The 27589-nt window shown below is 41.6% G+C and overlaps 3 protein-coding genes across 5 annotated transcripts in view; 1 reads left to right on the forward strand and 2 right to left on the reverse strand.

The window, feature by feature from the left end:
* The window catches only part of LOC139580709 (ubiquitin carboxyl-terminal hydrolase 42-like), a 34154-nt gene extending 24457 nt beyond the window's left edge, over positions 1–9697 (reverse strand). The window contains exon 1 of the mRNA XM_071409640.1: positions 9273–9697. The gene's annotated coding sequence lies outside the window, so the exon portion shown is untranslated. The remainder of the gene's footprint in view (positions 1–9272) is intronic.
* Positions 9698–9800: 103 nt separating this feature from the next.
* Positions 9801–27589, reverse strand: part of LOC139580711 (eukaryotic translation initiation factor 2-alpha kinase 1-like) — a 39280-nt gene continuing 21491 nt past the window's right edge. For 2 of the 3 annotated variants that reach the window (XM_071409645.1, XM_071409647.1), the window contains exons 6-15: positions 27444–27524; positions 27233–27329; positions 27060–27108; positions 26609–26966; positions 25827–25914; positions 24030–24136; positions 15393–15513; positions 15016–15095; positions 11830–12063; positions 9801–10071 (exon numbers count right to left, since the gene is read on the reverse strand). In XM_071409645.1, coding sequence (XP_071265746.1) covers positions 9967–10071; positions 11830–12063; positions 15016–15095; positions 15393–15513; positions 24030–24136; positions 25827–25914; positions 26609–26966; positions 27060–27108; positions 27233–27329; positions 27444–27524 — 1320 coding nt within the window. In that variant the 3' untranslated portion in view covers positions 9801–9966. The remainder of the gene's footprint in view (positions 10072–11829; positions 12064–15015; positions 15096–15392; positions 15514–24029; positions 24137–25826; positions 25915–26608; positions 26967–27059; positions 27109–27232; positions 27330–27443; positions 27525–27589) is intronic. The other variant, XM_071409646.1, reaches the window with a different exon arrangement.
* On the forward strand, positions 16474–23999 carry LOC139580246 (ankyrin repeat domain-containing protein 61-like). Its single transcript, XM_071408799.1, has 5 exons — positions 16474–16626; positions 17557–17651; positions 17965–18136; positions 22852–23052; positions 23162–23999. The coding sequence occupies exons 1-5, from the start codon at positions 16474–16476 to the stop codon at positions 23816–23818; spliced, it is 1278 nt and encodes a 425-aa protein (XP_071264900.1). The 3' UTR covers positions 23819–23999.

Here is a 27589-nt window from a genome sequence, read left to right on the forward strand (position 1 = left end):
TGTACAGGTGCAATGATCAGAAAGCTACTCTGACAGCTGATGCTTAAAGTTAGTGAGGGAGATAGGAGTCTCCAGCTTCAGTGATTTTTGCAATTCGTTCCAGTCATTGGCAGCAGAGAACTGGAAGGAAAGGCAGCCAAAGGAGGAATTGGCTTTGGGGGTGACCAGTTTAATATACCTGCTGGAGCGCGTGCTATGGGTGGGTGCTGCTATGGTGACCAGTGAGCTGAGATAAGGCGGGGCTTTACCTAGCAAAGACTTATAGATGACCTGGAGCCAGTGTGTTTGGCGACGAATATGAGCGAGTATATGGGGCTTTGGTGACAAAACGGATGGCACTGTGATAGACTGCATCCAATTTGCTGAGTAGAGTGTTGGAGGCTATTTCGTAAATGACATCACCGAAGTAAAGGATCGGTAGGATAGTCAGTTTTCCGAGGGTATGTTTGGCAGCATGAATGAAGGATGCTTTGTTGCAAAATAGGAAGCCGATTCTAGATTTCATTTTGTATTGGAGATGCTTAATATGAGTCTGGAAGGAGAGTTTACAGTCTAACCAGACACCTAGGTATTTGTAGTTGTCCACATATTCTAAGTCAGAACCGTTCGAGTAGTGATGCTAGACGGGCGTGCAGGTGCGGACAGCGATCGGTTGAAGAGCATGCATTTAGTTTTACTTGCATTTAAAAGCAGTTGGAGGCCACGGAAGGAGAGTTGTATGGCATTGAAGTTCATCTGGAGGTTAGTTAACACAGTGTCCAAAGAAGAGCCAGAAGTATACAGAATGGTGTCGTCTGCGTAGAGGTGGATCAGAGAATCACCAGCAGCAAGAGCGACATCATTGTATACAGAGAAAAGAGTAGGCCCGAGAATTAAACTCTGTGGCACCCCCATTGAGACTGCCAGAGGTCCAGACAACAGGCCCTCCGATTTGACACCCTGAACTCTGTCTGAGAAGTAGTTGGTGAACCAGGCGAGGCAGTCATTTGAGAAACCAAGGCTGTTGAGTCTGCCGATAAAAATGTGGTGGTTGACAGAGTCGAAAGCCTTGGCCAGGTCGATGAATACAGCTGCACAGTATTGTCTTTTATCAATGGCGGTTATGATAACTTTTAGGACCTTGAGCGTGGCTGAGGTGCACCCATGACCAGCTCTGAAACCAGATTGCATAGCGGAGAAAGTACGGTGGGATTCGAAATGGTCGGTGATCTGTTTGTTAACTTGGCTTTCGAAGACCTTAGAAAGGCAGGGTAGGATAGATATAGGTCTGTAACAGTTTGGGTCTAGAGTGTCACCCCCTTTGAAGAGGGGGACGACTGCGGCAGCTTTCCAATCTTTGGGGATCTCAGACAATACGAAAGAGAGGTTGAACAGGCTAGTAATAGGGGTTGCAACAATAATTTTAGAAAGAGAGGGTCCAGATTGTCTAGCCCAGCTGATTTGTAGGGGTCCAGATTTTGCAGCTCTTTCAGAACATCAGCTATCTGGATTTGGGTGAAGGAGAAATGGGGAGGCTTGGGCAAGTTGCTGTGGGGGGTGCCGAGCTGTTGACCGGGGTAGGGGTAGCCAGGTGGAAAGCATGGCCAGCCGTATAAAAATGCTTATTGAAATTCTCAATTATCGTGGATTTATCAGTGGTGACAGTGTTTCCTAGCCTCAGTGCAGTGGGCAGCTGGGAGGAGGTGCTCTTATTCTCCATGGACTTTACAGTGTCCCAGAACATTTGAGTTTGTACTACAGGATGCAAATTTCTGTTTGAAAAAGCTAGCCTTTGCTTTCCTAACTGCCAGTGTATATTGGTTCCTAACTTCCCTGAAAAGTTGCATATCACAGCAGCTATTCGATGCTAATGCAGTACGCCACAGGATGTTTTTGTGCTGGTCAAGGGCAGTCAGGTCTGGAGTGGACCAAGGGCTATATCTGTTCCTGGTTCTACATTTTTGAATGGGGCATGCTTATTTAAAATGGTGAGGAAAGCACTTTTAAAGAATAACCAGGCATCCTCTACTGACGGAATGAGGTCAATATCCTTCCAGGATACCCGGGGCCAGGTCGATTAGAAAGGCCTGCTCGCTGAAGTGTTTTAGGGAGTGTTTGACAGTGATGAGGAGTGGTCGTTTGACCGCAGACCCATTACGGACGCAGGCAATGAGGCAGTGATCGCTGAAATCCTGGTTGAAAACAGCAGAGGTGTTTTTAGAGGGCAAATTGGTCAGGATGATATCTATGAGGTTGCCCGTGTTTACAGATTTGGGGTTGTACCTGGTAGGTTCATTGATAATTTGTGTGAGATTGAGGGCATCTAGCTTGGATTGTAGGACGGCCGGGGTGTTAAGCATATCCCAGTTTAGGTCACCGAACAGTACGAGTTCTGAAGATAGATGAGGGGCAATCAATTCACATATGGTGTCCAGGGCACAGCTGGGGGCTGAAGGTGATCTATAACAAGCGGCAACGATGAGAGACTTGTTTCTGGAAAGGTGGATTTGTAAAAGTAGAAGCTCGAATTGTTTGGGCACAGACCTGGATAGTAAGCCAGTAGAGTTCTGTCAATGTCTGCAGTAGATTGAAACTCCACCCCCTTTGGCAGTTCTATCTTGTCAGAAAACATTAGTTAGGGATGGAAATTTCAGGATTATTGGTGGCCTTCCTAAGCCAGGATTCAGACTCTGCCAACCCGGATGTCCTAGCCGTGTGTGCTAAAGCAGTGAATAAAACAAACTTACGGAGGAGGCTTCGAATGTTAACATGCATGAAACCAAGGCTTTTAAGGTTACAGAAGTCAACAAATGAGAGCGCCTGGGGAATGGGAGTGGAGCTAGGCCCTGCAGGGCCTGGATTAACCTCTACATCACCAGAGAAACAGAGGAGGAGTAGGATAAGGTATGGCATAATGTACAAACAAGGGTATGGTATGATTATATTTTTACCTTTATTTAACCAGGTAGGCTAGTTGAGAACAAGTTCTCATTTGCAACTGCGACCTGGCCAAGATAAAGCAAAGCAGTGTGACACAGACAACAACACAGAGTTACACATGGAGTAAACAATAAATGGATGAAATGCATGCCCAAATTAAACTGCCTGCTTCTCGGGCCCAGAAGATATGATATGCATATAACTGGTAGATTTAGATTGGAAACTTTTGTGTTTTCTAAACTGTTAAAATAGTGTCTGTGAGTATAACAGAACTGATTTGGCAGGCGAAAATCTGAGAAAAATCCATTCAGGAAGTTTTTTTTTTTGGTTTTGTAGTTTTCTATTCAATGCCATTACAGTATCCATTGACTTAGGACTCAAATTGCAGTTTCTATGCCTTCCACTAGATGTCAACAGTCTTTAGAAATTGTTTCAGGCTTGTATTCTGAAAAATGAAGAAGTAAGAGCAGTCTGAATGAGTGGACCCTAAAGTGTCAAAGAGCTTTTTCATGCACGCGACCGAGAGAGTGCGTTTCTTGTTTACCTTTTAAATTGACAACGTTATTGTCCGGTTGAAATATTATCGATTATTTGGGCTAAAAACAACCTGAGGTTTGAATATAAACATCGTTTGACATGTTTCTATGAACTTTACGGATACAATTTGGATTTTTTTGTCTTCCTGTTTTGACCGCGTTTGAGCCTGTGGATTACTGAAGAAAACACACAAACAAAACAGAGGTTTTTGGATATAAAGAGACTTTATCGAACAAAAGGAACATGTATTGAGTAAATGAATGTCTGCTGAGTGCAACCATATGAAGATCAAAAGGTAAGGGATTAATTTTATCTCTATTTCTGACATGTGTAACTGTTCTACTTGGCTGGCTACTGTTTGTAATGATTTGTCTAGTGGGCTATGTTCTCAAATAATCGTAAGGTATGCTTTCGCCGTAAAGCATTTTTTAAATCTGACACCGTGGTTGGATTCACAAGAAGTTCATCTTTAAACCTATGTAAAATATGTTTTGTTTGCTGAATTTTTATAATGAGTATTTCTGTATTTGAATTTGGCACCCAGCAGTTTCACTGGCTGTTGAAGAGGTGGGACGCTACCGTCTCACGTGCCCAAGAGAGGTTAAGGAACTCCAAAACTTTTTATCATTCTTTATATAATTTATTTTTGTTTCTTCTTGTATTTGTTTAGTTTAATCACGACTCCTCAATATACAGTACACATTTGCCAGTCATCTGTGCAGCCAGACTTATTTGCAATTCCTTTTGCCTCGACCCCCTCTCAACCGTAAAATGTTTTCAATTCCTCATCAATCCACGGGGAATTAACCATTTTTAGTCATTTTCTTAAAGAGTGCTTGCTTATTAGTAACTGGAATAAGCAATTTTTAAATGTGTCAAGCGATTTCATTCCTGTGCTATTTGTAAATACCCTGGTAGGGTTGACTGATAACCTGAACCAGGTTGAAGGCACTGCTTACAGTTTGAAGATTTTTCTTGATTGGACTAGGCAGGTAGCCTAGCGGTTAGAGCTTTGGGACAGCAATCGAAAGGTTGCTGGATCGAATCACCGACAAGGTAAAAATCTGTAGTTCTGCCCCTGAGTAAGGCAGTTAACCCACAAGGCAGCCCCCCGCACCTCCTGATTCAGAGGGGTTGAGTTAAATGTGGAAGACACATTTCAGTTGAAGGCATTCATTTGTAAAACTGACTAGGTATCCCCACTTTCCCTATAAAAAAGCCAATCAATATTTAGGTTCCCCAGAATATATACTAGAGGTCGACCGATTAATCGGAATGGCCGATTTTCAAGTTTTCATAACAATCGGAAATCGGTATTTTTGGGCGCCAATATATATATTTTTTACACCTTTATTTAATCTTTATTTAACTAGGCAAGTCAGTTAAGAACACATTCTTATTTTCAATGACGGCCTAGAGGCAGAACGACAGATTTTTAACCATGTCAGCTCGGGGGATCCAATCTTGCATTGATTACATTGCACTCCACGAGGAGCCTGCCTGTTAGCGAATGCAGTAAGCTAAGGTAAGTTGCTAGCTAGCATTAAACTTATCTTATAAAAAAAACAATCAATCAATGACTGTCATTGCTCCAATGTGTACTTAACCATAAACATCAATGCCTTTCTTAAAATCAATACACAAGTATATATTTTTAAACCTGCATATTTAGCTAAAAGAAATCCAAGTTAGCAGGCAATATTAACCAGGTGAAATTGTGTAATTTCTCTTGCGTTCATTGCACGCAGTCACGGTATATGCAACAATTTGGGCCGCCTGGCTCTTTGCGAACTAATTTGCCAGAATTTTACGTAATTATGACATAACATTGAAGGTTGTGCAATGTAACAGGAATATTTAGACTCATGGATGCCACCCGTTAGATAAAATACGGAACGGAATAAACGTCTTGTTTTCGAGGTGATAGTTTCTGGATTAGTCAAAGGTATATGGTTTAGAGAGAAATAGTCGACACGTTATAATTCCTGTAATAACTTGCGGCTGAACTTGAAAGGGGTTCCTTCGTTATTTTACCGTTCATGTCTTCCATAGAGAATGTCTTGATCTACTTCAAATAAGGTCTGTGTTTCGCGGAGGAGCAGACTGACAGGGGACCATGCAGACAAGCTCTGCTTTCTGCACTACAACCTAAAACCTGTTAACTGGGAATATTGAAGACCCATGAAAGCTGGTGGTTCGTTTTAACATATGTTCTCATGTTATTTGAGACTAAATTGATTTTATTTATGTATTATATTTAGTTAAAATAAAAGTGTTCATTGAGTATTGTTGCAATTGTCATTATTACAAAAATGTGTGTGTGTGTATGATATATATATATTTTTTTTTAATAAAATTGGCCGATTAATCGGTATCGGCTTTTTTTGTCCTCCAATAATCGGCATTGAAAAATCATAATCGGTCGACCTCTAATTGAGACTGGTGTTTTGCAGGTACTATGTAATTAAGCTGCCAGTTGAGGACTTGTAGGTGTCTGTTTCTCAAACTACACACTCTAATGTACTTGTCCTCTTGCTCAGTTGTGCACTGGGGGCCTCCCACTCCTCTCTATTCTGGTTAGAGCCAGTTTGCGTTGTTCTGTGAAGGGAGTAGTACACAGCGTTGTATGAGATCTTCAGTTTCTTGGCAATTTCTCACATGGAATAGCCTTCATTTCTCAGAACAATAGACTGACGAGTTTCAGAAGAAAGGTCTTTGTTTCTGGCCATTTTAAGCCTGTAATCGAACCCACAAATGCCGATGCTCCAGATACTCAGCTAGTCTAAAGAAGGCCAGTTTTATTGCTTCTTTAATCAAAAAACAGTTTTCAGCTGTGCTAACATAATTGCAAAAGGGTTTTCTAATGATCAATTAGCCTTTTAAAATGATAAACTTGGATTAGCTAACAAAATGTGCCATTGGAACACAGGAGTGATGGTTGCTGATAATGGGCTTCTGTACGCTATGTAGATATTCCCTAAAAAAATCTGCCGTTTCCAGCTACAATAGTCATTTACAACATTAAAACTTAGGACGGTAGGGACGGTAGCGTCCTACCTGGCCAACATCCGGTGACATTGCAGAGCGCGAGATTCAAACTACAGAATTATACATATTAAACTTTGATAAAATCACAAGTGTAATACATCAAAATAAAGCTTAACTTGTTGTTAATCCAGCTGCTGTGTCAGATTTCAAAAAGGCTTTACGGCGAAAGCACACCATGCGATTATCTGAGGACAGCGCCCCGCATACAAAAGCATGAAAAACATTTCAACCAGGCAGGTGCGCCACAAACATCAGAAACAGCGATATAATTAATGCCTTACCTTTGATGATCTTCTTCTGTTGGCACACAAAGGTCCCAGATACATCACAAATGGCACAAAGCGTGCTCATCTCGGTATTAAATAAAGGTGTAAAAAAATATATATATATATATTGGCAAATTGGCGCCCAAAAATACCGATTTCCGATTGTTATGAAAACTTGAAAATCGGCCCCGATTAATCGGTCGACCTCTAGTCTCAACGTCAACAGTGATGAGGCGACTCCGGGATGCTGGCCTTCTAGGCAGAGTTGCAAAGAAAAAGACATATCACAGACTGGCCAATAAAAAGAAAAAATTAAGATGGGCAAAAGAACACAGACACTGGACAGAGGAAGATTGGAAAAAAAGTGTAATGGACAGACAAATCTAAGTTTGAGGTGTTCAGATCACAAAGAACATTCGTGAGATGTAGAAAAAAATGAAATTATGCTGGAGGAGTACTTGACGCCATCTGTCAAGCATGGTGGAGGCAATGTGACGGTCTGGGGGGTGCTTTGGTGGTGGTAAAGTGGGAGATTTGTACAGGGTAAAAGAGATCTTGAAAAAGGAAGGCTATCACTCCATTTTGCAACGCCATGCCATACCCTGTGGATGGTGCTTAATTGGAGCCAATTTCCTCCTATAACAATGACCCAAAGCACAGCTCCAAACTATGCAAGAACTTCTTAGGGAAAAAGTCTCTGGATCTCAACCCTATTGAGCTGTTGTGGGAGCAGCTTGACCGCATGGTACATAAGAAGTGCCCATCAAGCCAATCCAACTCGTGGGAGGTGCTTCAGGGAAGCATGGGGTGAAATCTCTTCAGATTACATCAACAAATTGACAACTAGAGTGCCAAAGGTCTGCAAGTCTGTAATTGCTGCAAATGGAGGATTCTTTGATGAAAGCAAAGTTTGAAGGACACAATTATTTCAATTAAAAATCATTATTTATAAACTTGTCAACGTCTCGAGTTGCAAAATGAATAGGCAATATAGTCATTTCATGCATGTTTTCATAGAAAACAAGGACATTTCTAAGTGACCCTAAACTTTTGAACAGTAGTGTATATATACACAGTACCAGTCAAAAGTTGACACACCTACTACTCATTCCAGGGCTTTTCTTTATTTTTACTATTTTCAATCACATTCGCTGTGGTTGTCTGAGCATGCACAGCTAGCAATGCCTCATCGCGATTTGTTATTCCCCATCATTTTCAACAATGTCAATGAGCGTCATAACTATTTAGAGAAACTTTCATGAGTTGATTTTTATGCCAGGATCAGACTGTCTGGGCAGTGTTTTAACATGATTCTAAAACAAATGAGCTGGCAGTTTTTTTGTCTTAAAAAACAGCTTTTAACAGGATTCCTAGGACCTTTTCGGGGGATGCTTTGTGGATACAGGCCCTGATCTCATCTCCACGCAATTGGTGAAGTTCATCATAAACTTCCTTCACCACGGAGTGGAGTTTAGTCCACCAGTAAGGTCCTTGGACTATAAGGAGTATTTTAGGCTCCTTTAGTCCATTATTAGGGTCAGAAGAGCGGAGACTTAGCTAGCCAATTAGCTAACAAATTGGCTTTCTCTGGAGGTCCCAATGATTCAACCAGCATTTCAAGCATCACCATCCGCACAGTGCAAGAAGCTAACTAGCATTACCACATAGAAAGCAAACAGCTAGCTAAAATAGTACTACCAATTAGAGACGCAATTTCCCCAGATTATTAAATCACACAAATATCAAAATTACATCGGTTAAGCACTTTAATAAAAATAGTATTCGTTGGATTTAAGTGGCAGTAGTTTCAAACAAATAATGTTACCTAGCTAACCAGCCATTACAGGAATTACTTTTTACACACGCACGTTTACGACAACTGTTCCCTCCCACCTCTGCCTGGCAGTCTGGCTGGTTGAGGCTTTAACGAGATAGGCCTCTAACACGCAATTCAAAAGGAGATCAGAAAATAATTTCAAACTTTCTTACCGTGTTTTTTAAACAAGTGTTCGGAAAGTAAACAATGTATTTCTTATTAACAAGTAAAGACTGTCTAATTCGGAGGTGTGCGTGCTTGGTAACCACAAACGCCATGGTAACGGCGAAACGTAGTTAATACTGCCGAAACATGCTACGGCGATGAGCATTGTGCTAGTGGCTAGTTACAATGCTAGCTAGCTGGCCTTTTCAGTTGTAAAACAATAAATATGGTGTTTATATGGTGTTCCGTGATTAACCTGGAGACAAGAACGCCGAAACATTTTAGCATTCACAGGTTTATCTAAACGGGAAATATGGCTAGCTGCTAGGCTAACTACGTTCTAAAAGGAGGGGCTCGAGATTTAAAATTCACTGGTGGTTGAACGCTTGCCTCCGACATGACACTCAGTGAGCCGCCCGGTGTAAGCCAACTACAGCAAAACCCAATAGGTTAAATTGTTTAGAATTCTCCGAATATATAACTCAAATGTAAAGTATTTAATACAACAGAAATGCCCTTACCTGTAATTTTCCATAAATGTATTATTCGTGTAGGTCCATTTCTTATTTCAAGCGGGGTAGTCCGTCGGTGAACAATGACGTAGCTATTTTCCCCACGGGCAAATCCGGGTACTACCGAAGAAAGGCAACTCTTGATTCGCTTAGGCTCAGTGTGGAACGTGTACATATGAGTCGTAGAAAGCACGTACACGTCTGACCTTTGTGTAGTGAATACCGTGCTCGACTTGTCTTTATACTGTATTTTTTTTAACACAGCTGATGGAGAGTTTGTATGCATATATTATATTTGGTATGCCTGTTTACTTTGAAAGCAAAGCTTATACAACTGTACTCCCAGATGATTCATGACTGTGAGGCATGCATAACAATAATTAACAGGAGTGAGTGTCTTAATTACCTACAATTAAAGGGTGGTCAAACAACCCAGTCTTATTGGCTTGATTACCTTCATCATATGAGTATGTTAAATCACTACCACAAATTATGTAAATGAATCTTGACTAGATACTATGTCTGCAGACTCTCAGATACGTGTAAATTAAATGATTTATTCTACAGTTTTAACTTATAGTCACATTGTTACATCCAGGCAGAGAGACCACACACATTCAACCATTTGCACTAAATTATTCACATTTGGTAAGGTAAAGGGGTCAAATATAACATGTTTGAAGATGGGCAGAGATGGTTGACGTCAGGTCTTGTCCGTGTAATGGGATGCTTGCTGTCTGATCTGTCTCCTGAGTTGAACTATCTCATCTTCCTGCTCTTTAACCCTTCTCTGCAAGTCATGGATAACCTGTAAGGAGAAGAGGGACATTGGTATCACAGATCAAACATCTCCAATGTGTAACACTCTTCTCCTGATATTTTCTGTCAGTAGTTGGCACCAGATTAAACATGTGGCTGAAAGTGACACAGGTCAAACCCTTATAGCCAAGCGATGCTACTAGCATTTGGATCATATGTGTTTGAGCTTGTACAATAGCAGTGTAAATATCATGGCAAGCAGAAATACAACAAGTACATCAAACACATACACCCTAGTCATGAGCTGTTCAATCCCTAACGGTCGGGCAGACAGTATTGGGGCATGAGGACTGATACCAACTGTCTCAGAGAAAGTTTATATCTTAACCACAAGATTCCACATTACCATTATGCTTTATTACACTGAGTTACACCAGGATCTGAACTCCATCATTGTTAGATTAAGACACAGCGGAGCCGGCTCGAGATATTGGTCGGAAAATGCCACTGTACTCCAAATTTTACCTTAATCCAAATTTATACATCGAGAAGATTGAAATACTGCTAGTTTACTGTCCCTTTCGTCCTCATGCTAGCTAGCAGTAGCCACTGCAGTCATTCTGGAATGGCAGTGTCAGCCAATCAGCTCCTTTGTTGTTTAACTCGATGCTAGCATGAGGACGAAAGGGACAGTAAACTAGCAGTATTTCAATCTTCTCGATGTATAAGTTTGGATAAAGATAACATTTCTGCATTGAGGTACGTTTTCCGACCCATTTCCTGCGCCAGCTCCGCTGTGTCTTATATAACCATTACGGCGCTCCGACCCCAGTGAAGCTCAGTGTAAAGTGTAACGGTAGGCTAGTTTCTATCTGCAAGCCATCAAACTGATAAACACTTGAACTGGACTGACCACTTGCACTTACTCTCCGCACCTTAGCACACATGCACTCACTCACATCACAATTTCTGCTACAATACTTTTATTTTCTATTGCTAATACTGCACAATTTAAACACTTGCCTCCCAATCCCTCCTTTCTGACACGTGTAAATATTGGACAATAAACTGTGCCTTCCCATATTATACACTGAACCAAGATATAAACACAACATGTAAAGTGCTGGTCCCATGTTTCATGAGCTGAAATAAAGGATTGCAGAAATTTTCCATAAATTGCACTAATTTAATTTGTTTACATCTCTTTTAGTGAGCATTTTATCCTTTGTCAAGATAATCCCTTCACCTGACAGGTGTGGCATATCAAGAAGCTGATTAAACAGCATGGTCATTACACAGGTGCACCTTGTGCTTGGGACAATGAAAGGCCATTCTAAAATGTACAGTTTTGTCACAACACAATGCCACAGATGTGTCAAGTTTTGCGGAGGAGTATTTCTCTCTATAGTAAAGCCGTTTTGTGGGAAAAACTTATTCTGATTGGCTGGGACTGGCTCCCAAGTGGATGGGCCTATGCCCTCTCAGGCAGGCCCAGGCCAAATAAAACTATTTCAATTGACTGATTTCCATATATGAACTGTAACTCAGAAAAATCTTTTAAATTGTTACATGTTGCTTTTATATTGTTGTTCAGTACTTATGCTAAAATGTTTATTCTATTCTACTGAGCCATTTACTTTATGTTCGTATTCTTATCTTTTATTATTTCTTATTGCTGTTGCATTGTTGAGAAGGAACCTGCAAGTACGCATTTCGTTCAACGGCGTATACTATGTGTATCCTGTACATACGACTAATAAAACTTAAAACTATCAGTCTCATTCCCAGCCAGCCTAGTCATCCATACCATGTCTTTGCTGCTGAACAGCTCGCTCTGCAGCAGCTGTGTGGCGCTGGGTCTTAGAGTGGGGTCTCTGCTGGTCAGCAGTGTGATGTACTTGGCCAGGACAGGCCAGCGCTGGGAGAAGGAGTCTGGGACCTTCCCCTCACGGAGGTCCCCTAGCTTCTGAACACGCTCCATCTCTGTCCCAAAGGGCTGGAACAGCTCCTGGGCCACCACTCCAATACTGTACATGTCTGACTGCATAGGAGAAGAAAAGGCATAGTGATACAAATATTTTTGATTTACTGTGTATCAATTACTTTATAAATAAAAATGTTATATTATCATCATTACAATTCAATAAAAGTTTGTTTTATGCAGAAAAGTCACACTGATTGTGCCCAGTCATTTTTGTGTGTCTCTCGAGCGGCTAGATGGTCTTTATCATTCGGCCATCAGATTTGCCACCAATGCTCCTTATAGGACACATCACTGCACTCTATACTCCTCTGTAAACTGGTCATCTCTGTATACCCGTCGCAAGACCCACTGGTTGATGTTTATTTATAGTCCCCCCTATCTGAGATATCTACTGCAGCCCTCATCCTCCTCATACAACACCCGTTCTGCCAGCCACATTCTGTTAAAAGGTCTCCGCAGCTAGCGACTGGAACAAGCTGCAAAAAAACACTCAAACTGGACCGTTTTATCTCTTCATTCAAAGACTCAATCATGGACACTGACAGTTGTGGCTACTTCCCGTGATGCATTGTGGTCTCTACCTTCTTGCCCTTTGTGCTGTTATCTTTAGGGCTCCCGAGTGGCGCAGCGGTCTAAGGTACTGCATCTCAGTGCAAGAAGCGTCACTACAGTTCCTGGTTTGAATCCAGGCTGTATTCCATCTGGCCATGATTGGGAGTCCCATAGTGCGGCGCATAAATGGCCCAGCATCGTCCGGGTTTGGACAGGGTAGGCCATCGTTGTAAATAATAATTTGTTCTTAACTGACTTGCCTAGTTAAAGAATGGTTCAATTTAAAAAAATAACATAACAAAAAATACATATATCATAATAATAAGAAATATATATATATATACAAACTCAGCAAAAAAAGAAACGTCCCTTTTACAGGACCCTGTCTTTCAAAGATAATTCGTAAAAATCCAAATAACTACATTGTAAAGGGTTTAAACACGGTTTTCCAAGCTTGTTCAATAAAGCATAAACAATTAATGAACATGCACCTGTGGAACGGTCATTAAGACACTAACAGCTTAGTGTTGGAAATTAAGGTCACAGTTATGAAAACTTAGGACACTAAAGAGGCCTTTCTACTGACTCTGCAAAACAGCAAAAGAAAGATGCCCAGGGTCCCTTCTCATCTGTGTGAACGTGCCTTAGGCATGCTGCAAGGAGGCATGAGGACTGCAGATGTGGCCAGGGCAATAAATTGCAATGTCCGTACTGTGAAACGCCTAAGACAGAACTACAGGGAGACAGGACGGACAGCTGATCTTCCTCGCAGTGGCAGACCACGTGTAACAACACCTGCACTGGATCGGTACATCCGAACATCACACCTGCGGGACAGGTACAGGATGGCAACAACAACTGCCCGAGTTACACTAGGAACACACAATTACTCCATCAGTGCTCAGACAGTCCGCAATAGGCTGAGAGAGGCTGGACTGAGGGCCTGTAGGCCTGTTGTAAGGCAGGTCCTCACAAGATATCACCAGCAACAACGTTGCCTATGGGCACAAACCCACCGTCGCTGGACCAGACAGGACTGGCAAAAAGTGCTCTTCACTGACGAGTCGCGGTTTTGTCTCACCAGGGGTGATGGTTGGATTCGCGTTTATCGTCGAAGGAATGAGCGTTACACCGAGGCCTGTACTCTGGAGCGGGATCGATTTGGAGGTGGAGGGTCCGTCATGGTCTGGGGCGGTGTGTCACAGCATCATCGGACTGAGCTTGTTGTCATTGCAGGCAATCTCAACGCTGTCCATTACAGGGAAGACATCCTCCTCCCTCATGTGGTACCCTTCCTGCAGGCTCATCCTGACATGACCCTCCAGCATGACAATGCCACCAGCCATACTGCTCGTTCTGTGCGTGATTTCCTGCAAGACAGGAATGTCAGTGTTCTGCCATGGCCAGTGAAGAGCCCGGATCTCAAACCCATTGAGCACGTCTGGGTCCTGTTGGATCGGAGGGTGAGGGCTAGGGCCATTCCCCCCAGAAATGTCTGGGAACTTGCAGGTGCCTTGGTGGAAGAGTGGGGTACATCTCACAGCAAGAACTGGCAAATCTGGTGCAGTCCATGAGGAAGAGATGCACTGCAGTACTTAACCCCCCCTTTGTTCAGGGACACATTATTACATTTCTGTTTGTCACATGTCTGTGGAACTTGTTCAGTTTATGTCTCAGTTGTTGAATCTTGTTATGTTCATACAAATATTTACACATGTTAAGTTTGCTGAAAATAAACGCAGTTGACAGTGAGAGGACGGTTACTTTTTGCTGAGTTTATATACACTACCATTCAAAAGTTTGGGGTCACTTAGAAATGTTTTTGAAAGAAAAGCTCATTTTTTGTCCATTAAAATAACATCAGATTGATCACAAATACAGTGTAGACATTGTTAATGTTGTAAATGACTATTATAGCTGGATAGTGAATGAATAGCCTTAATGAATAGCCTTCATTTCTCAGAACAAGAATAGACTGACGAGTTTCAGATGAAAGGTCTTTGTTTCTGGCTATTTTGAGCCTGTAATCGAACCCACAAATGCTGATGCTCCAGATACTCAACTAGTCTAAAGAAGGCCAGTTTTATTGCTTCTTTAATCAGAACAACAGTTTTCAGCTGTGCTAACATAATTGCAAAAGGTTTTTCTAATGATCAATTAGCCTTTTAAAATTATAAACTTGGATTAGCTAACACAACGTGCCATTGGAATACAGGAGTGATGGTTGCTGATAATGGTCCTCTGTACGCCTATGTAGATATTCCATTAAAAATCAGCCGCTTCCAGCTACAATGGTCATTTACAACATTAACAATGTCTACACTGTATTCTGATCAATTTGATGTTATTTTAATGGACAAAAAAATTGCTTTTCTTTCAAAAACAAGGACATTTCTAAGTGACCCCAAACTTTTGAACGGTAGTGTATATATTTCTGATATTATGGAGATGACTCACCCTTGAATCATAGTGGGAACCCTCCAGTTGTTCAGGTGCTGCGTAAACAAATGTCCCCACTCCAGTGGTGTGAGAGGAACCTGCAGAAAGATTACAAGCATATCAAGAACACACACAGGACCAGAGCCAGCCAGGGGAAATGTGTGGGTCAAGTTCAGTGCAATGCCATAAAAGGGATTTAGTTACACAAACCCATAGCACCATCTTCTGGTGATTTCAAGAACTACACATGGACACAAGTGTACAATGGATCTACTTTGATTTGATACATTGTATACATCTCTTGAGATGTTAAATGTTTACATATATATTGTAACAACCATTGAGCTTGTGGTGACAGAGACAGATTAGAAGAATAGATTAAATCCGTTTTTCACCAGTGTTCTGTGAGGTGGAGGGTGGTTTTTCCTTGTCATCCATCATTATATCCCTGCAAGCCAGTCCAAAGTCTCCAATCCTCACATGGCAGTCATGTCCATGCAGGAAAATATTCCTGGGCTGTAAATCAAAATCATACAAAATGTAAAATATTCACATAATATCCCATTTTTATGTTGAGTGTGAGGTCATAATGCTACAGGAGATTCTAAAACAGGGATTCTTCTATACAATGCGTAATTCTATTTTGTCATTACCTCTAGGCCACGTTACTGCTTTAGTATATTGTTTAACTTTTATTTTTTATTTAAAATGGGTAATATTAGTAACAAACCTTGCCTTAGTCCCTATTGCATGCATTATAAACTACAGCTTAATAAGAAAATCAGATTCAGCGATGGAGTCCCCGGTGAATTTGATCATTTGCAGTTTAAAATTCACGAAGCAATAGTCAAAGGAGATGTGTCTAGTATTATCAAGCTTTTAAGATCTCACCCTGTCAATGAGCCTGTTCAGATTTGGAAATACTGTACTGTTTTTTCTACACTTCAAAGACAGGTAAGTGTTGAAAAACATGCCATTTTCGCTAGCCTAAATATATAGGCCCCTCAAAATTCTAAATCGTTCACAGGGAATAACTATCAGCTGCAGTAGGACTATATGGCACGTCTATGCGTTGTTTAAATTATTATTATTTTTTACAAATAAAGTTCTTATTATTATCATGAAAATGCTCAGGTAGGATATGCCTACGCGTAATATTACATACAGGTTGTTATTTTCGTCAGTGGAATCAGCCATAGGAGAGGCACCAACATCATCATATCGACAGCTGTCACCAGCGATGCATGATGACGTTTCCAAACGTGCTTATTACTGCCTTCTTGAGAAAAAATATCAGAGCACTGACAGAGTACAGCGCTGTAATTTACTGTTTGCTCAGAGGCTACCGTTGAGGCTGAAAACCAGCATTTCACGATAACTGACATTTACAAAGAGCCTTAAAACGTGTAAGTTTTCAATAATGTAGAGCAAAGCGAACGACACTTTAGTAGGACCTTGATCTTCTAGCTATGGGGTATGGATACGAACGTCAACTTTTCAGATGCTGAATTATATGATGCAATCTTGATAGAAGACCTGGCGCGTATTAACGATTTTATCCAAAAACGGGGGTCCAACTTTTACATCGATTTAAGAACAACGGGACTTCTTCATGAAATCCTTTCAAAGGTAACCCACAATAAAAACTTCAGACATGGTATTCTCTAACGGTATGATACAAAATATTTCCTGCAATCTGGAGTTATTAACCAAAAACTCCCAGACCTCCAAAACTGAGCATGCGTAATAGCTACGTTATTTAGTTTACTCATAGATTAGCCATTATACTGAATAGATACTGAAGTGGGGCCATTCTAGCCAATGAGGGGCTGATACGCGTGTGAACAACAGGCACAACACCGACATAAAGTGTTTTCTAAATGTTGCCAGGATGTCAAGTGGCCTACTTATATCTATCTCTACACTCGTAACAAGTTACGCATTACGAAATTTATATTCGATCAAATAAGCCATACATAGCAAATAAACCAGTCCATTTTTTGTTAACCAGATTCGACACTCATTGACCTCCAATACAAAAACTCCTCGCTTTGTGAGCGAAGAAAAAGTACAAAAAAAACGCCACCTGCTGGAGAATACAGATTTTGGGCCCAGCTATCCCTCTCGTTCAAATATCCATTGCAAAATCTATGTTGCATACAACATACATAAAATACAATACATAACAAGTTAGGGAACAGCAAACTTCATGCACTCCAACACATTTTACTATGAGGCAGAGAGAAAAAGGTGCTGTTGTATAGCTTATCTCATGCTATTTTTCACATTTTGCCATGACAATGAGAGAAAATTGTGCTGTTTTAAAGCAAATTTCCTGTAATTGTACACATTTTGCCACGAGGCGGAGAGAAAATTGTGCAGTTTTAAAGCTAATTCCCTGCAATTCTACACATTTTGCCATGCTTATGACGTGTTAATATGCTATCTGGGGGCCCTGACCTCCAGATGTCCCCCAGCCTGTTCGGTAACAAACATTTAGCATTCCTAACATGTTTTTCTAAGTCTTTAAACAAGTTCTCTCTCGCTCATTGCCTACAGGGCTTGGCAATTCTCCCCCTCCACCTGGCTGCATCTTACAGGAGAGCGAAGAGCCTTGAGAGCCTTCTCTCTGCTGGGGCAGACCCGGAGATCAGGTATCCCTATATGAACAGGTTCCACTGGTTTAAGTCATACACTGAAAAGGGATGACCATATTAGAGCTTTCGAACGATAATGCTGCTCTGTATAACTAAGCAACATTAGACTATTGAGTTACACCCCTAAACTCCAGCATGACCATTCCAAATGTCCTAAAACATGAAAAAAGCTCTATGAGTAATGCCAGTATTTGGAAGTGGCACCACAAGTCTCAGTAATCTCCTTTTATGTGAAAAAAAAAATCACCACCAGCAAAACAAAACCATTCTGACAAGACCATTTCCCCCATGTGCTCCTTGCGACCTCCAGGGACCAGCGAGGGCGCAACGCCCTGCACCTGGTGATCACCCACTGGCCCACCATCCTGGCCTCCTGGCCCAAGCCACGCACCAAGTTTGAGACGGCCATGATGTCCATGCAGCACCGGGCCGAGGCCTGCCTCAGGGTGCTCTGCAACCACGGAGTCAACATCAACGCAGAGGTAATTGATTGATTGGTTAATTGAAAATGTAATCTAAAATTGTTCCATCCCTATGTTGAAAACATGATGCATATACTACCCCAATTATTCAAGGGTAAACACAAAGCATGATGAAGTTGCCTGTAGAGATGCTGATCTTATTGTCCGTTTTGAATTTACACCCAAGGGTTCAAGCTGAGCCAAGGTCTGTGCCTAAAGGGCTGCGTTTACACAAGCAGCCCAATTCTGCTATTTTTTTCCACTAACTGGTCTTTTGACCAATCACATTAGATCATTTCACATCAGATCTTATTCAGATTTGTCAAAAGAAGATCAGAATCGGGCTGCCTGTCTAAACGCAGCCAATTGGAATTAAACTAGAAGTCATAAACAGGGGTTTTTCTGCATAGAAAAGTTTTGGGTTGTCCATAGAGTAAAGAAGTAAATAAAAAAATAAAAATGTTTTTGGGGATGGAAAACTGAAAAACGTTTTTAAGTGTAAACTTAAAACGACTAAAACCAGATGAAGTATGTAGAAAAGGTAATGGACCTACATATTTTTAATAAGATAATCTTTGACAACTAACAATCACCCAAATAAAAGCTAGACAGTCGGGGAGAATCTCACATTAAAAAAATTATACATTAAGGAGTATTTTTGTCATGGCATAGGGCCCCCATTGATTTTGCTATAATGTTTGAATCACTCAGATAACATAAGGGCAATTCCACTGTAACAGAATTACGCTTTGACTCTGTTTTCACTTTAAAATGTATGCCAAACAAAAACCATTGAAAAACCATACAACTCTATGCACTTAGTTCACAAAAACTAAATTTGGTGGAATAACTGTGCAGAATTACTTTAAAATCCCCTTCAAGTTTTCATGCAACAACATTTTCAAAAAATTCTTAAATATCTGCTCTGAATTAAGATTCAAAGATGTCTGCTGAAAGAACAGGGTGTCAGCTATGACAGTTTGAAAAATAAATGTTGGTTATTTAACTACACTAAGTGAAGTGGAATTACAGTAACATAATTACAGAAAGAGAGGGGGCTCATGGGTAGGTGTCAGTAAGGGCTGGAGAGTGAGAGATAAGCAGAGAGAAAGAGAGAGAGAGAGAGAAGAGAGGGGTTGTCCATACTCAGACTGTTTTAACATTCTTGGTTATACCAACAGAAAGACAAAGAAAAGAGTAGGGAGCTGAACATAACAGTATGGCACTGAAAGGGAGGACTGTAGCATGTGACCCAACTGTGGTTTGTGACTGTATTGATTTCCCATTGTAGCCAATTCAGTTGCAGTAAATCCGTTACAGATTTTTTGGGAATGTCCATTACCAATTACGTAATGGAATTACGAGTTTGAATCACTTAATAATTCATAAACAAAATTGATATCAGTAAAATCACTATAACTAATTGGTAGGTCTACCATTACTTGTTACTTTTGTTTACATTATCCTCCCTCCTCATGAGGGAGAAAAATTTGAAAATATCCTAAAGATATGCCGGTTTTTGGTAACGGAATTGCAAGGCAATATTTCTTAAACTTACAGAAGGTAAGCAAATTCTCCAAAACTAAATATAAAAGTGTTGATATTAGTTGGCAGGGATCTTCTTTATGACAACATTATTGTATTTTAATGTATTTTTGATAACTTTTAAGGCTTTTTCTGGTAGATATTTTCTAAGACCCATTTTCCATCTGTTTATCCAGAAATCAAAAGCTTTTACTCATGCCTAATTTTTAAGATGGAAAATGGTTTAAGAAGGTTTTTCCATTTCCCAAAACTATATAAGACTCAACTATCATTTCAAACCCATTTGACACCCAATGCTCTTATGAACTTCACATGTTGATGCTCATGGGTCCTTTTAGATGGAAATGCCCATAAGCCATGGCCAAATGTGTAGAATTGCAAGAAAATAGCTTTAAAACAGAAAAATTGTGTCACTGCGGTCAACCGGAGGGCCTCCTAACTTTACGGCTGGCAACCTCATCATTGGCCATGGCCACGCCCACCACCTAAGCCACATTTTGATCCAAGCTTTGGAGCACCTTAAATTAAATTTAGGGGAAAATGGCAAACTCAGCTTCATCATTCATTGAATCAGATGGCTCATTCATTACAAAAACTACTGATATTGCCAAATAATCTCAACAAAAAAAGAAACGTCCCTTTTTCAGGAACCTGTCTTTCAAAGATAATTCGTAAAAATCCAAATAACTTCACAGATCTTCATTGTAAAGGGTTTAAACACTGTTTCCCATGCTTGTTCAATGAACCATAAACAATTAATGAACATGCACCTGTTGAACGGTTGTTAAGACACTAACAGCTTATAGACGGTAGTAATTAAGGTCACAGTTATGAAAACTTAGGACAAAAAAAAAGCCTTTCTACTGACTGAAAAAAAACAAAAGAAAGATGCCCAGGGTCCCTGCTCATCTGCGTGAACGTGCATTAGGCATGCTGCAAGGAGGCATGAGGACTGCAGATGTGGCCAGGAAAATAAATTGCAATGTCCGTACTGTGAGACGCAGTGGCAGACCACGTGTAACAAATACCTGCACAGGATCAGTACATCTGTACCTGTCCCGCAGGTGTGGTGGCAACAACAACTGCCCGAGTTACACCAGGAACGCACAATCCCTCCATCAGTGCTCAGACTGTCCGCAATTGGCTGAGAGAGGCTGGACTGAGGGCTTGTAGGCCTGTTGTAAGGCAGGTCCTCACAAGACATCACCGGCAACAACGTCGCCCATGGGCACAAACACACCATCGCTGGACCAGACAGGACTGGCAAAAAGTGCCGCGGTTTTGAGTCACGGTTTTGTCTCACCAGGGGTGATGGTCGGATTTGCGTTTATCGTCGAAGGAATGAGCGTTACACCGAGACCTGTACTCTGGAGCGGGATTGATTTGGAGGTGGAGGGTCTGTCATGGTCTGGGGCGGTGTGTCACAGCATCATCGGACTGAGCTTGTTGTCATTGCAGGCAATCTCTACGCTGTGAGTTACAGGGAAGACATCCTCCTCCCTCATGTGGTACCCTTCCTGCAGGCTCATCCTGACATGACCCTCCAGCATGACAATGCCACCAGCCATACTGCTCGTTCTGTGCGTGATTTCCTGCAAGACAGGAATGTCAGTGTTCTGCCATGGCCAGCGAAGAGCCCGGCTCTCAATCCCATTGAGCACATCTGGGACCTGTTGGATCGGAGGGTGAGGGCTAGGGCCATTCCCCCCAGAAATGTCTGGGAACTTGCAGGTGCCTTGGTGGAAGAGTGGGGTAACATCTTACAGCAAGAACTGGCAAATCTGGTGCAGTCCATGAGGAGATGCACTGCAGTACTTAATTAATGCAGCTGGTGGCCACACCAGATACTGATTGTTACTTTTGATTTTGACCCCCCCCTTTGTTCAAGGACACATTATTCCATTTCTGTTAGTCACATGTCTGTGGAACTTGTTCAGTTTGTCTCAGTTGTTGAATCTTGTTATGTTCATACAAATATTTACACATGACAGTGAGAGGATGTTTCTTTTTTTGCTGAATCAGGAATTCCCCAGGACAGCTGTCTAGGCCCCTTACTTTTCTTTACTAAATGACATGCCGCTGGCTTTGAGTAAAGCCAGTGTGTCTATGTATACGGATGACTCAACACTATACACGTCAGCTACTACAGCAACTGAAATGACTGCAACACTTAACAAAGAGCTGCATTTTCAGAATGGGTGGCAAGGAATAAGTTAGTCCTAAATATTTCAAAAACTAAAAGCATTGTATTTGGGACAAATCATTCACTAAACTCTAAACCTCAACTACATCTTGTAATAAATAATGTGGAAATTGAGCAAATTGAGGTTACTAAACTGCTTGGATTAACCCTGGATTATAAACTGTCATGATCAAAACATTGATACAACAGTAGCTAAAATGGGAAGAAGTCTGTCCATAATAAAGCGCTGTTCTACCTTCTTAACAGCACTATGAACAAGGCAGGTCCTATAGGCTCTAGTTTTGTCACACCTTGACTACTGTTCAGTCATGTGGTCAGGTGCCACAAAGAGGGTCTTAGGAAAATTGCAATTGGCTCAGAACAGGGCAGCACGGCTGGCTCTTGGATGTACACAGAGAGAAAACATTAATAATATGCATGTCAATCTCTCCTGGCTCAAAGTAGAGATTGACTTCATCCCTACTGGTATTTGTGAGAGGAATTGACATGCTGAATGCACGAGCTGTCTGTTTAAACTATTAGCACACAGCTCAGACACCCATGCATACCCCACAAGACACGCCACCAGAGGTCTCTTCACAGTCCCAAATCCAGAACAGACTATGGGAGGCACACAGTACTACATAGAGCCATGACCACATGGAACTGTATTCCACATCAGGTAACTGATGCAAGCAGTAGAATCAGATTTAAAAAGCAGGTAAAAATACACCTTATGGAACAGCGGGGACTGTGAAGCAACACAAACATAGGCACATGCATACACACACACACACACACGATAACATACGCACTATACACACACATACACATGGATTTTGGGTTGTAGATATGTGGTAGTGGAGTATGGGGCTGAGGGCACACAGTGTTGTGAATTCTGTAATTAATGTTTTGTAATGTTTTTGAAAATTGTATAACTGCCTTAATTTTGCCGGACCCCAGGAAGAGCTAGTGGGGATCCATAGTAAATACAATTACAAAATTCTAGGTGGACAGTGACGGCCGCCACACCGCGCTTCATCTGTCCGTTCGCTACGGAGCCCTGCCCGCTATCAGCATCCTGGCGAGCCACGGCGCCAAAATCAACACCATCGACCACTTTGGGATGATGCCACTGCATATGGCTGCCGGGATCCTCAATACAGAAATGACAGCCAGCCTGATCAAGCTTGGGGCCGATGTCAACAAGGTTTTTAGTTTCTTAGTTATTTGTGTTTTATGTAACCCATTTTCAACTCCTGCTGTCAAGCTTTACTGATGTTTAGAAGTGCACATTTTAAATATAGTTTGCTTTGAAGGTGATGAGTAAGTCAGGTAACAGCCCCCTCCACCTGGCTGCCCTGGCGGCGACCAACAAGCCAGTGAAGGCCCTGGGAGTGGACCTGGGCTGTATCATTGAGCTGCTGGATCAGGGGGCTGACCCGAACACAGTGAACCATGCCGGGCGCACGGCCCTGCACGAGGCCTGTAACGGTGGCCACGAGGCCGTGGTGGTGCTCCTCCTGAAGTATGGAGCGGACATCAACCAGCTGACAACCGCAGGGGAAAACTGCCTCTTCCTGTACCTGGATCAGAAGCTCAACCTGAGGCACACCTCTCTGCTGTGGAAGCTCCTCACCATGACCTACCCCCTGACCATCAGCAACAGAGATGGCCACCTGCCCAGCTCTTTAATGCTCCCAGAGTACTTTGACCAGCGGGACCAGCTACTGAACCTGTGTCAGCAGCCTAGGAGCCTCATGGACATATGTAAGATCCACATCTACCAACGCTATTGGAAGAGTCATGGTAGAGAATGCCTGAAGCAGGTACTACCAGACAGGGTGCATGACTTTGTGTTTAACCATTGGGAAAACGCATGTGATGTCATGTTTGTTAAGGAGGGTGATGACATCCCACCTCGGTTCCCCCGCTTTCCCAATATGGAGGACTTCACCATGCCTCAAGGAGTCTAACTCCTCCTGTCCAAGGAGATGAAGGCTACAGCATGTTACTTTTACATTTTAACACACATTACCTCAACATATTCAATGAACCTCCAGAGATATGGAGAGGTTCACACGTGATCAATCTCATCAGAGAGCGGCAAAACCTCCTTTGTTATTATTTGATGGTGCACTTCTTTTTCTTATGAAATTAAATAATATACACTTGCAAAGAACATACCTTCAGGTCTCTATGTATGATTCCTCTAGAGTGAATGTATTCTACACCTTGAAGTATTTTATGTAGAATGCTGAGGGTTTGTTTCGTGTCCACAGCCCCATAAGGATCTGAAAAACAAAAGACAAAACATACTCATTAACAAATTCTGCATAATGTAAACCTAATCAAAACAGTGATAAATGTTGCATGAAAAACCAAAGCAACAAAGAGGTGCATCTCATTGTGCAAGTTATATACAGTACCAGTGAAAAGTTTGGACACACCTATTCATTACAGGGTTTTTCTTTATTTTTACTATTTTCTACATTGTAGAATAATAGTGAAGACATCAAAACTATGAAATAGCACGTATAGATTAATGTAGTAACCAAAAAAGTGTTAAACAAATCTAAATATATTTTATATTTGAGATTCTTCAAAGTGGCCACCCTTTGCCTTGATGACATCTTTGCACACTCTAGTCACCTGTAATGCATTTCAATTAACAGGTGTGCCTTGTTAAAAGTTAATTTGTGGAATTTATTTCCTTCTTAATGCGTTTGAGCCAAACACTTGTGTTGTGACAAGGTAGGGGTGGTATACAGAAGCTAGCCCTATTTGGTAAAATACCAAGTCCATATTATGGCAAGAACAGCTCAAGTAAGCAAAGAGAAACGACAGTCCATCATTACTTTAAGACATGAAGGTCAGTCAATCTGGGAAATGTCAAGTACTTTGAAAGTTTCTTCAAATGCAGTCGCTAAAAGCACTATGATGAAACTGGCTCTCATGAAGACCGCCACACGAAAGGAAGACCCAGAGTTACCTCTGCTGCAGAGGATAAGTTCATTAGAGTTACCAGCCTCAGAAATTGCAGCCCAAATAAATGCTTCACAGATTTCAAGTAACAGACATCTCAACATCAACTGTTCAGAGGGGACTGCGTGAATCAGGCCTTCATGGTCGAATTGCAGCAAAGAAACCACTACTAAAGGACACCAATAAGAAGACACTTGCTTGGGCCAAGAAACACGAGAAATGGACATTAGACCAGTGGAAATCTGTCCTTTGGTCTGATGATTCCAAATTTGCGATTTTTGGTTCCAACCGCCATATGTGAGACGTATGGTAGGTGAACGGATGATCTCCGCATGTGTGGTTCCCACCATGAAGCATGGTGGTGGCGTGTGGGTGCTTTGTATTCCAGGTGTGGTGGTGCTTTGCTGGTAACACTGTCAGTGATTTATTTAGAATTCAAGGTACATTTAGCCTGCATGACTACCACAGCATTCTGCAATGATACGCCATCCCATCTGGTTTGCGCTTAGTCGGACTATCATTTGTTTTTCAACAGGACAATGACCCAACACACCTCCAGGCTATGTAAGGGCTATTTGACCAAGAAGGAGAGTAATGGAGTGCTGCATCAGATGACCTGGCCTCCACCCGACCTCAACCCAATTGAGATGGTTTGGGATGAGTTGGACCGCAGAGTGAAGGAAAAGCAGCCAACAAGTGCTCAGCATATGTGGGAACTCCTTCAAAACTTTTGGAAAAGCATTCCAGTTGAAGCTGGTTGAGAGAATGCCAAGAGTTTGCAAAGCTGTCATCAAGGCAAAGGGTGGACACCTGGAAGAATCTCAAATATATTTTGATTTGTTTAACATTGTTTTGGTTACTACATGATTCTATGTGTTATTTCATAGTTTTGATGTCTTCACTATTATTCTACAATGTAGAAAATAGTAAAATAAAGAAAAACCCTTGAATAAGTAGGTGTGTCCAAACTTTTGACTGGTACTGTTCATGTATGCTCACTTTGTGAGGTGGTTCGCGCTAAAATCCAGTCTTTGAGCGAGCGTTCACACAGCTGCATCTGGATATACAGCATGAGATGGAACTGCACCTGAGGAAGTAAAATAGAATAGTGTCCAGTAAAATCTGAGTTTAACCAAAAATCTGTAAAATAATCATCTATATCAGGCAACTTTGATGGGGGTGGGGGCCACAAAAAAATCGGAACTCATCATGAGGGGCTGCAGTTGCTCGCGGTTCTGCGTACCCACATCCATACCCCCCCACATTGTGAGCAAACGTCTTAGTGGCCCCCCTCGACAGCAGAGACTTTTAAAAATAAAATAAAAATCATTTCAGAGTTAATTTCGTGCAGTTCTACACATTTTGCCATAGGGAGGAGAGAAGATTTTGCAATTTTATAGCAAATTTCATGCAATTCTACACGCTGACATAGGGTGGAGAAAGGGGTTTGCAGTTTGTAATATGATATCGGAGTGAGACTGACTAACAAAATCAATAGGGGGCCCCCCGGATGGTAATTCAACAATGATAACAAGTTTAGATAGCTGGCCGCTAAACTAATTTAGTAAACAAAAAATGTTTTGCTGACATGAGCTAATTGACTGACTATCAGTGACTGACATAATAATGCGGCCCGCCAGTTGCTCATGATCTATATGTACACAGGGGACATTTGTAGACGTTCAGAGTTGGAAGATTAGAGGATTTTGTTAAAACAACAGGATAAGAGGTGCTGCTCCTACTGAGCTCCATTATATACGTAGGTTACACAGTATCAATACCTCCTTGGCGGGGAATTTCGTGTCCCACTGCTCGCTCCCCATGTCGATGTCGGAGCTGTTGTTCAGATCTATCCCATTTCTGGTTCCTAAGTCATCCTCCGACAGGGCCGAGCTATCCCAGCTGACCACAGGGCAGCTGTCCCCCGTCAGGCCCCACCGTCCCAGCAACACACAGGGGGCAAAGTTATCTGGGAAACGGGCGTGGCGCATGGTTTTAGGACACACCGCCTGCGTGCTCTTCTCCTGTTTCACCGGGAGGCTCACTGGTGCTTTAGCTATGGCCACTGGCTCCTTTGACTGATCTGAGCTCGCGAAGACTATTGAGGAGCCGCTGCTACTAACTGTACTCTCCTCACTGCTGTGAGATTGGGGGAAAACAAGTTTAGGTTTCTAATATGATACTGAATAATAATTGGTCTTGTAATTCAGTTATTTGAGATAATAATTGTACCGTTCTGGCAGCACATGCATCTCCAGTGCTGAGAGTATTGATGCCGGCTCTGAAATAAAGAAATTGTACCAAATGTAAAATGTGAAAAAACAAGAGAGGTTAGCTACGAATAAATTAAATCACTTGAATTTCTATACTAGAACATGTCAGAGGAAAGACGTAATGGAACTCACTAGTAAAAGCATGTGGGATATGCTCCATCCAGGCAGTGTGGTAGCCTACTACATTGATGTGCTGAAGACTGGATAACACTTTTACCTCTCTGAGAACCTGAAACAAATACAGGAAAATACTAAATGACTGATAAATTCACTTGTGTCCATAAATACTTCACTGAAGAATACCTCATTTTTGGAACATTAAAACTCAATACATTTGAAATACCTTCATGCAGTCTTCCCTTGAAACATTGTTGATGAGAACTTTCTTCACAGCATACTTCTGGCCATCCAGCTTGTTTTTTACCTATGACAAAACATTAAAAAGGGGGAATTTATTCCACTGTTGGTTTTATTAATCTATGATTTTTA

The sequence above is a fragment of the Salvelinus alpinus genome, chromosome 7 (genome assembly GCF_045679555.1).
Source record: "Salvelinus alpinus chromosome 7, SLU_Salpinus.1, whole genome shotgun sequence".
In the NCBI taxonomy this organism is placed as follows: domain Eukaryota; kingdom Metazoa; phylum Chordata; class Actinopteri; order Salmoniformes; family Salmonidae; genus Salvelinus; species Salvelinus alpinus.

Coding starts and splice junctions, on each gene's coding strand:
- LOC139580246 (XM_071408799.1), top strand. CDS start 16,474: ATGGATACGAACGTCAACTTTTCAGATGCTGAATTATATGATGCAATC. Junction 17,652..17,964: donor GGGGCAGACCCGGAGATCAG/GTATCCCTATAT, acceptor TGCGACCTCCAG/GGACCAGCGAGGGCGCAACG. Junction 18,137..22,851: donor GAGTCAACATCAACGCAGAG/GTAATTGATTGA, acceptor ACAAAATTCTAG/GTGGACAGTGACGGCCGCCA.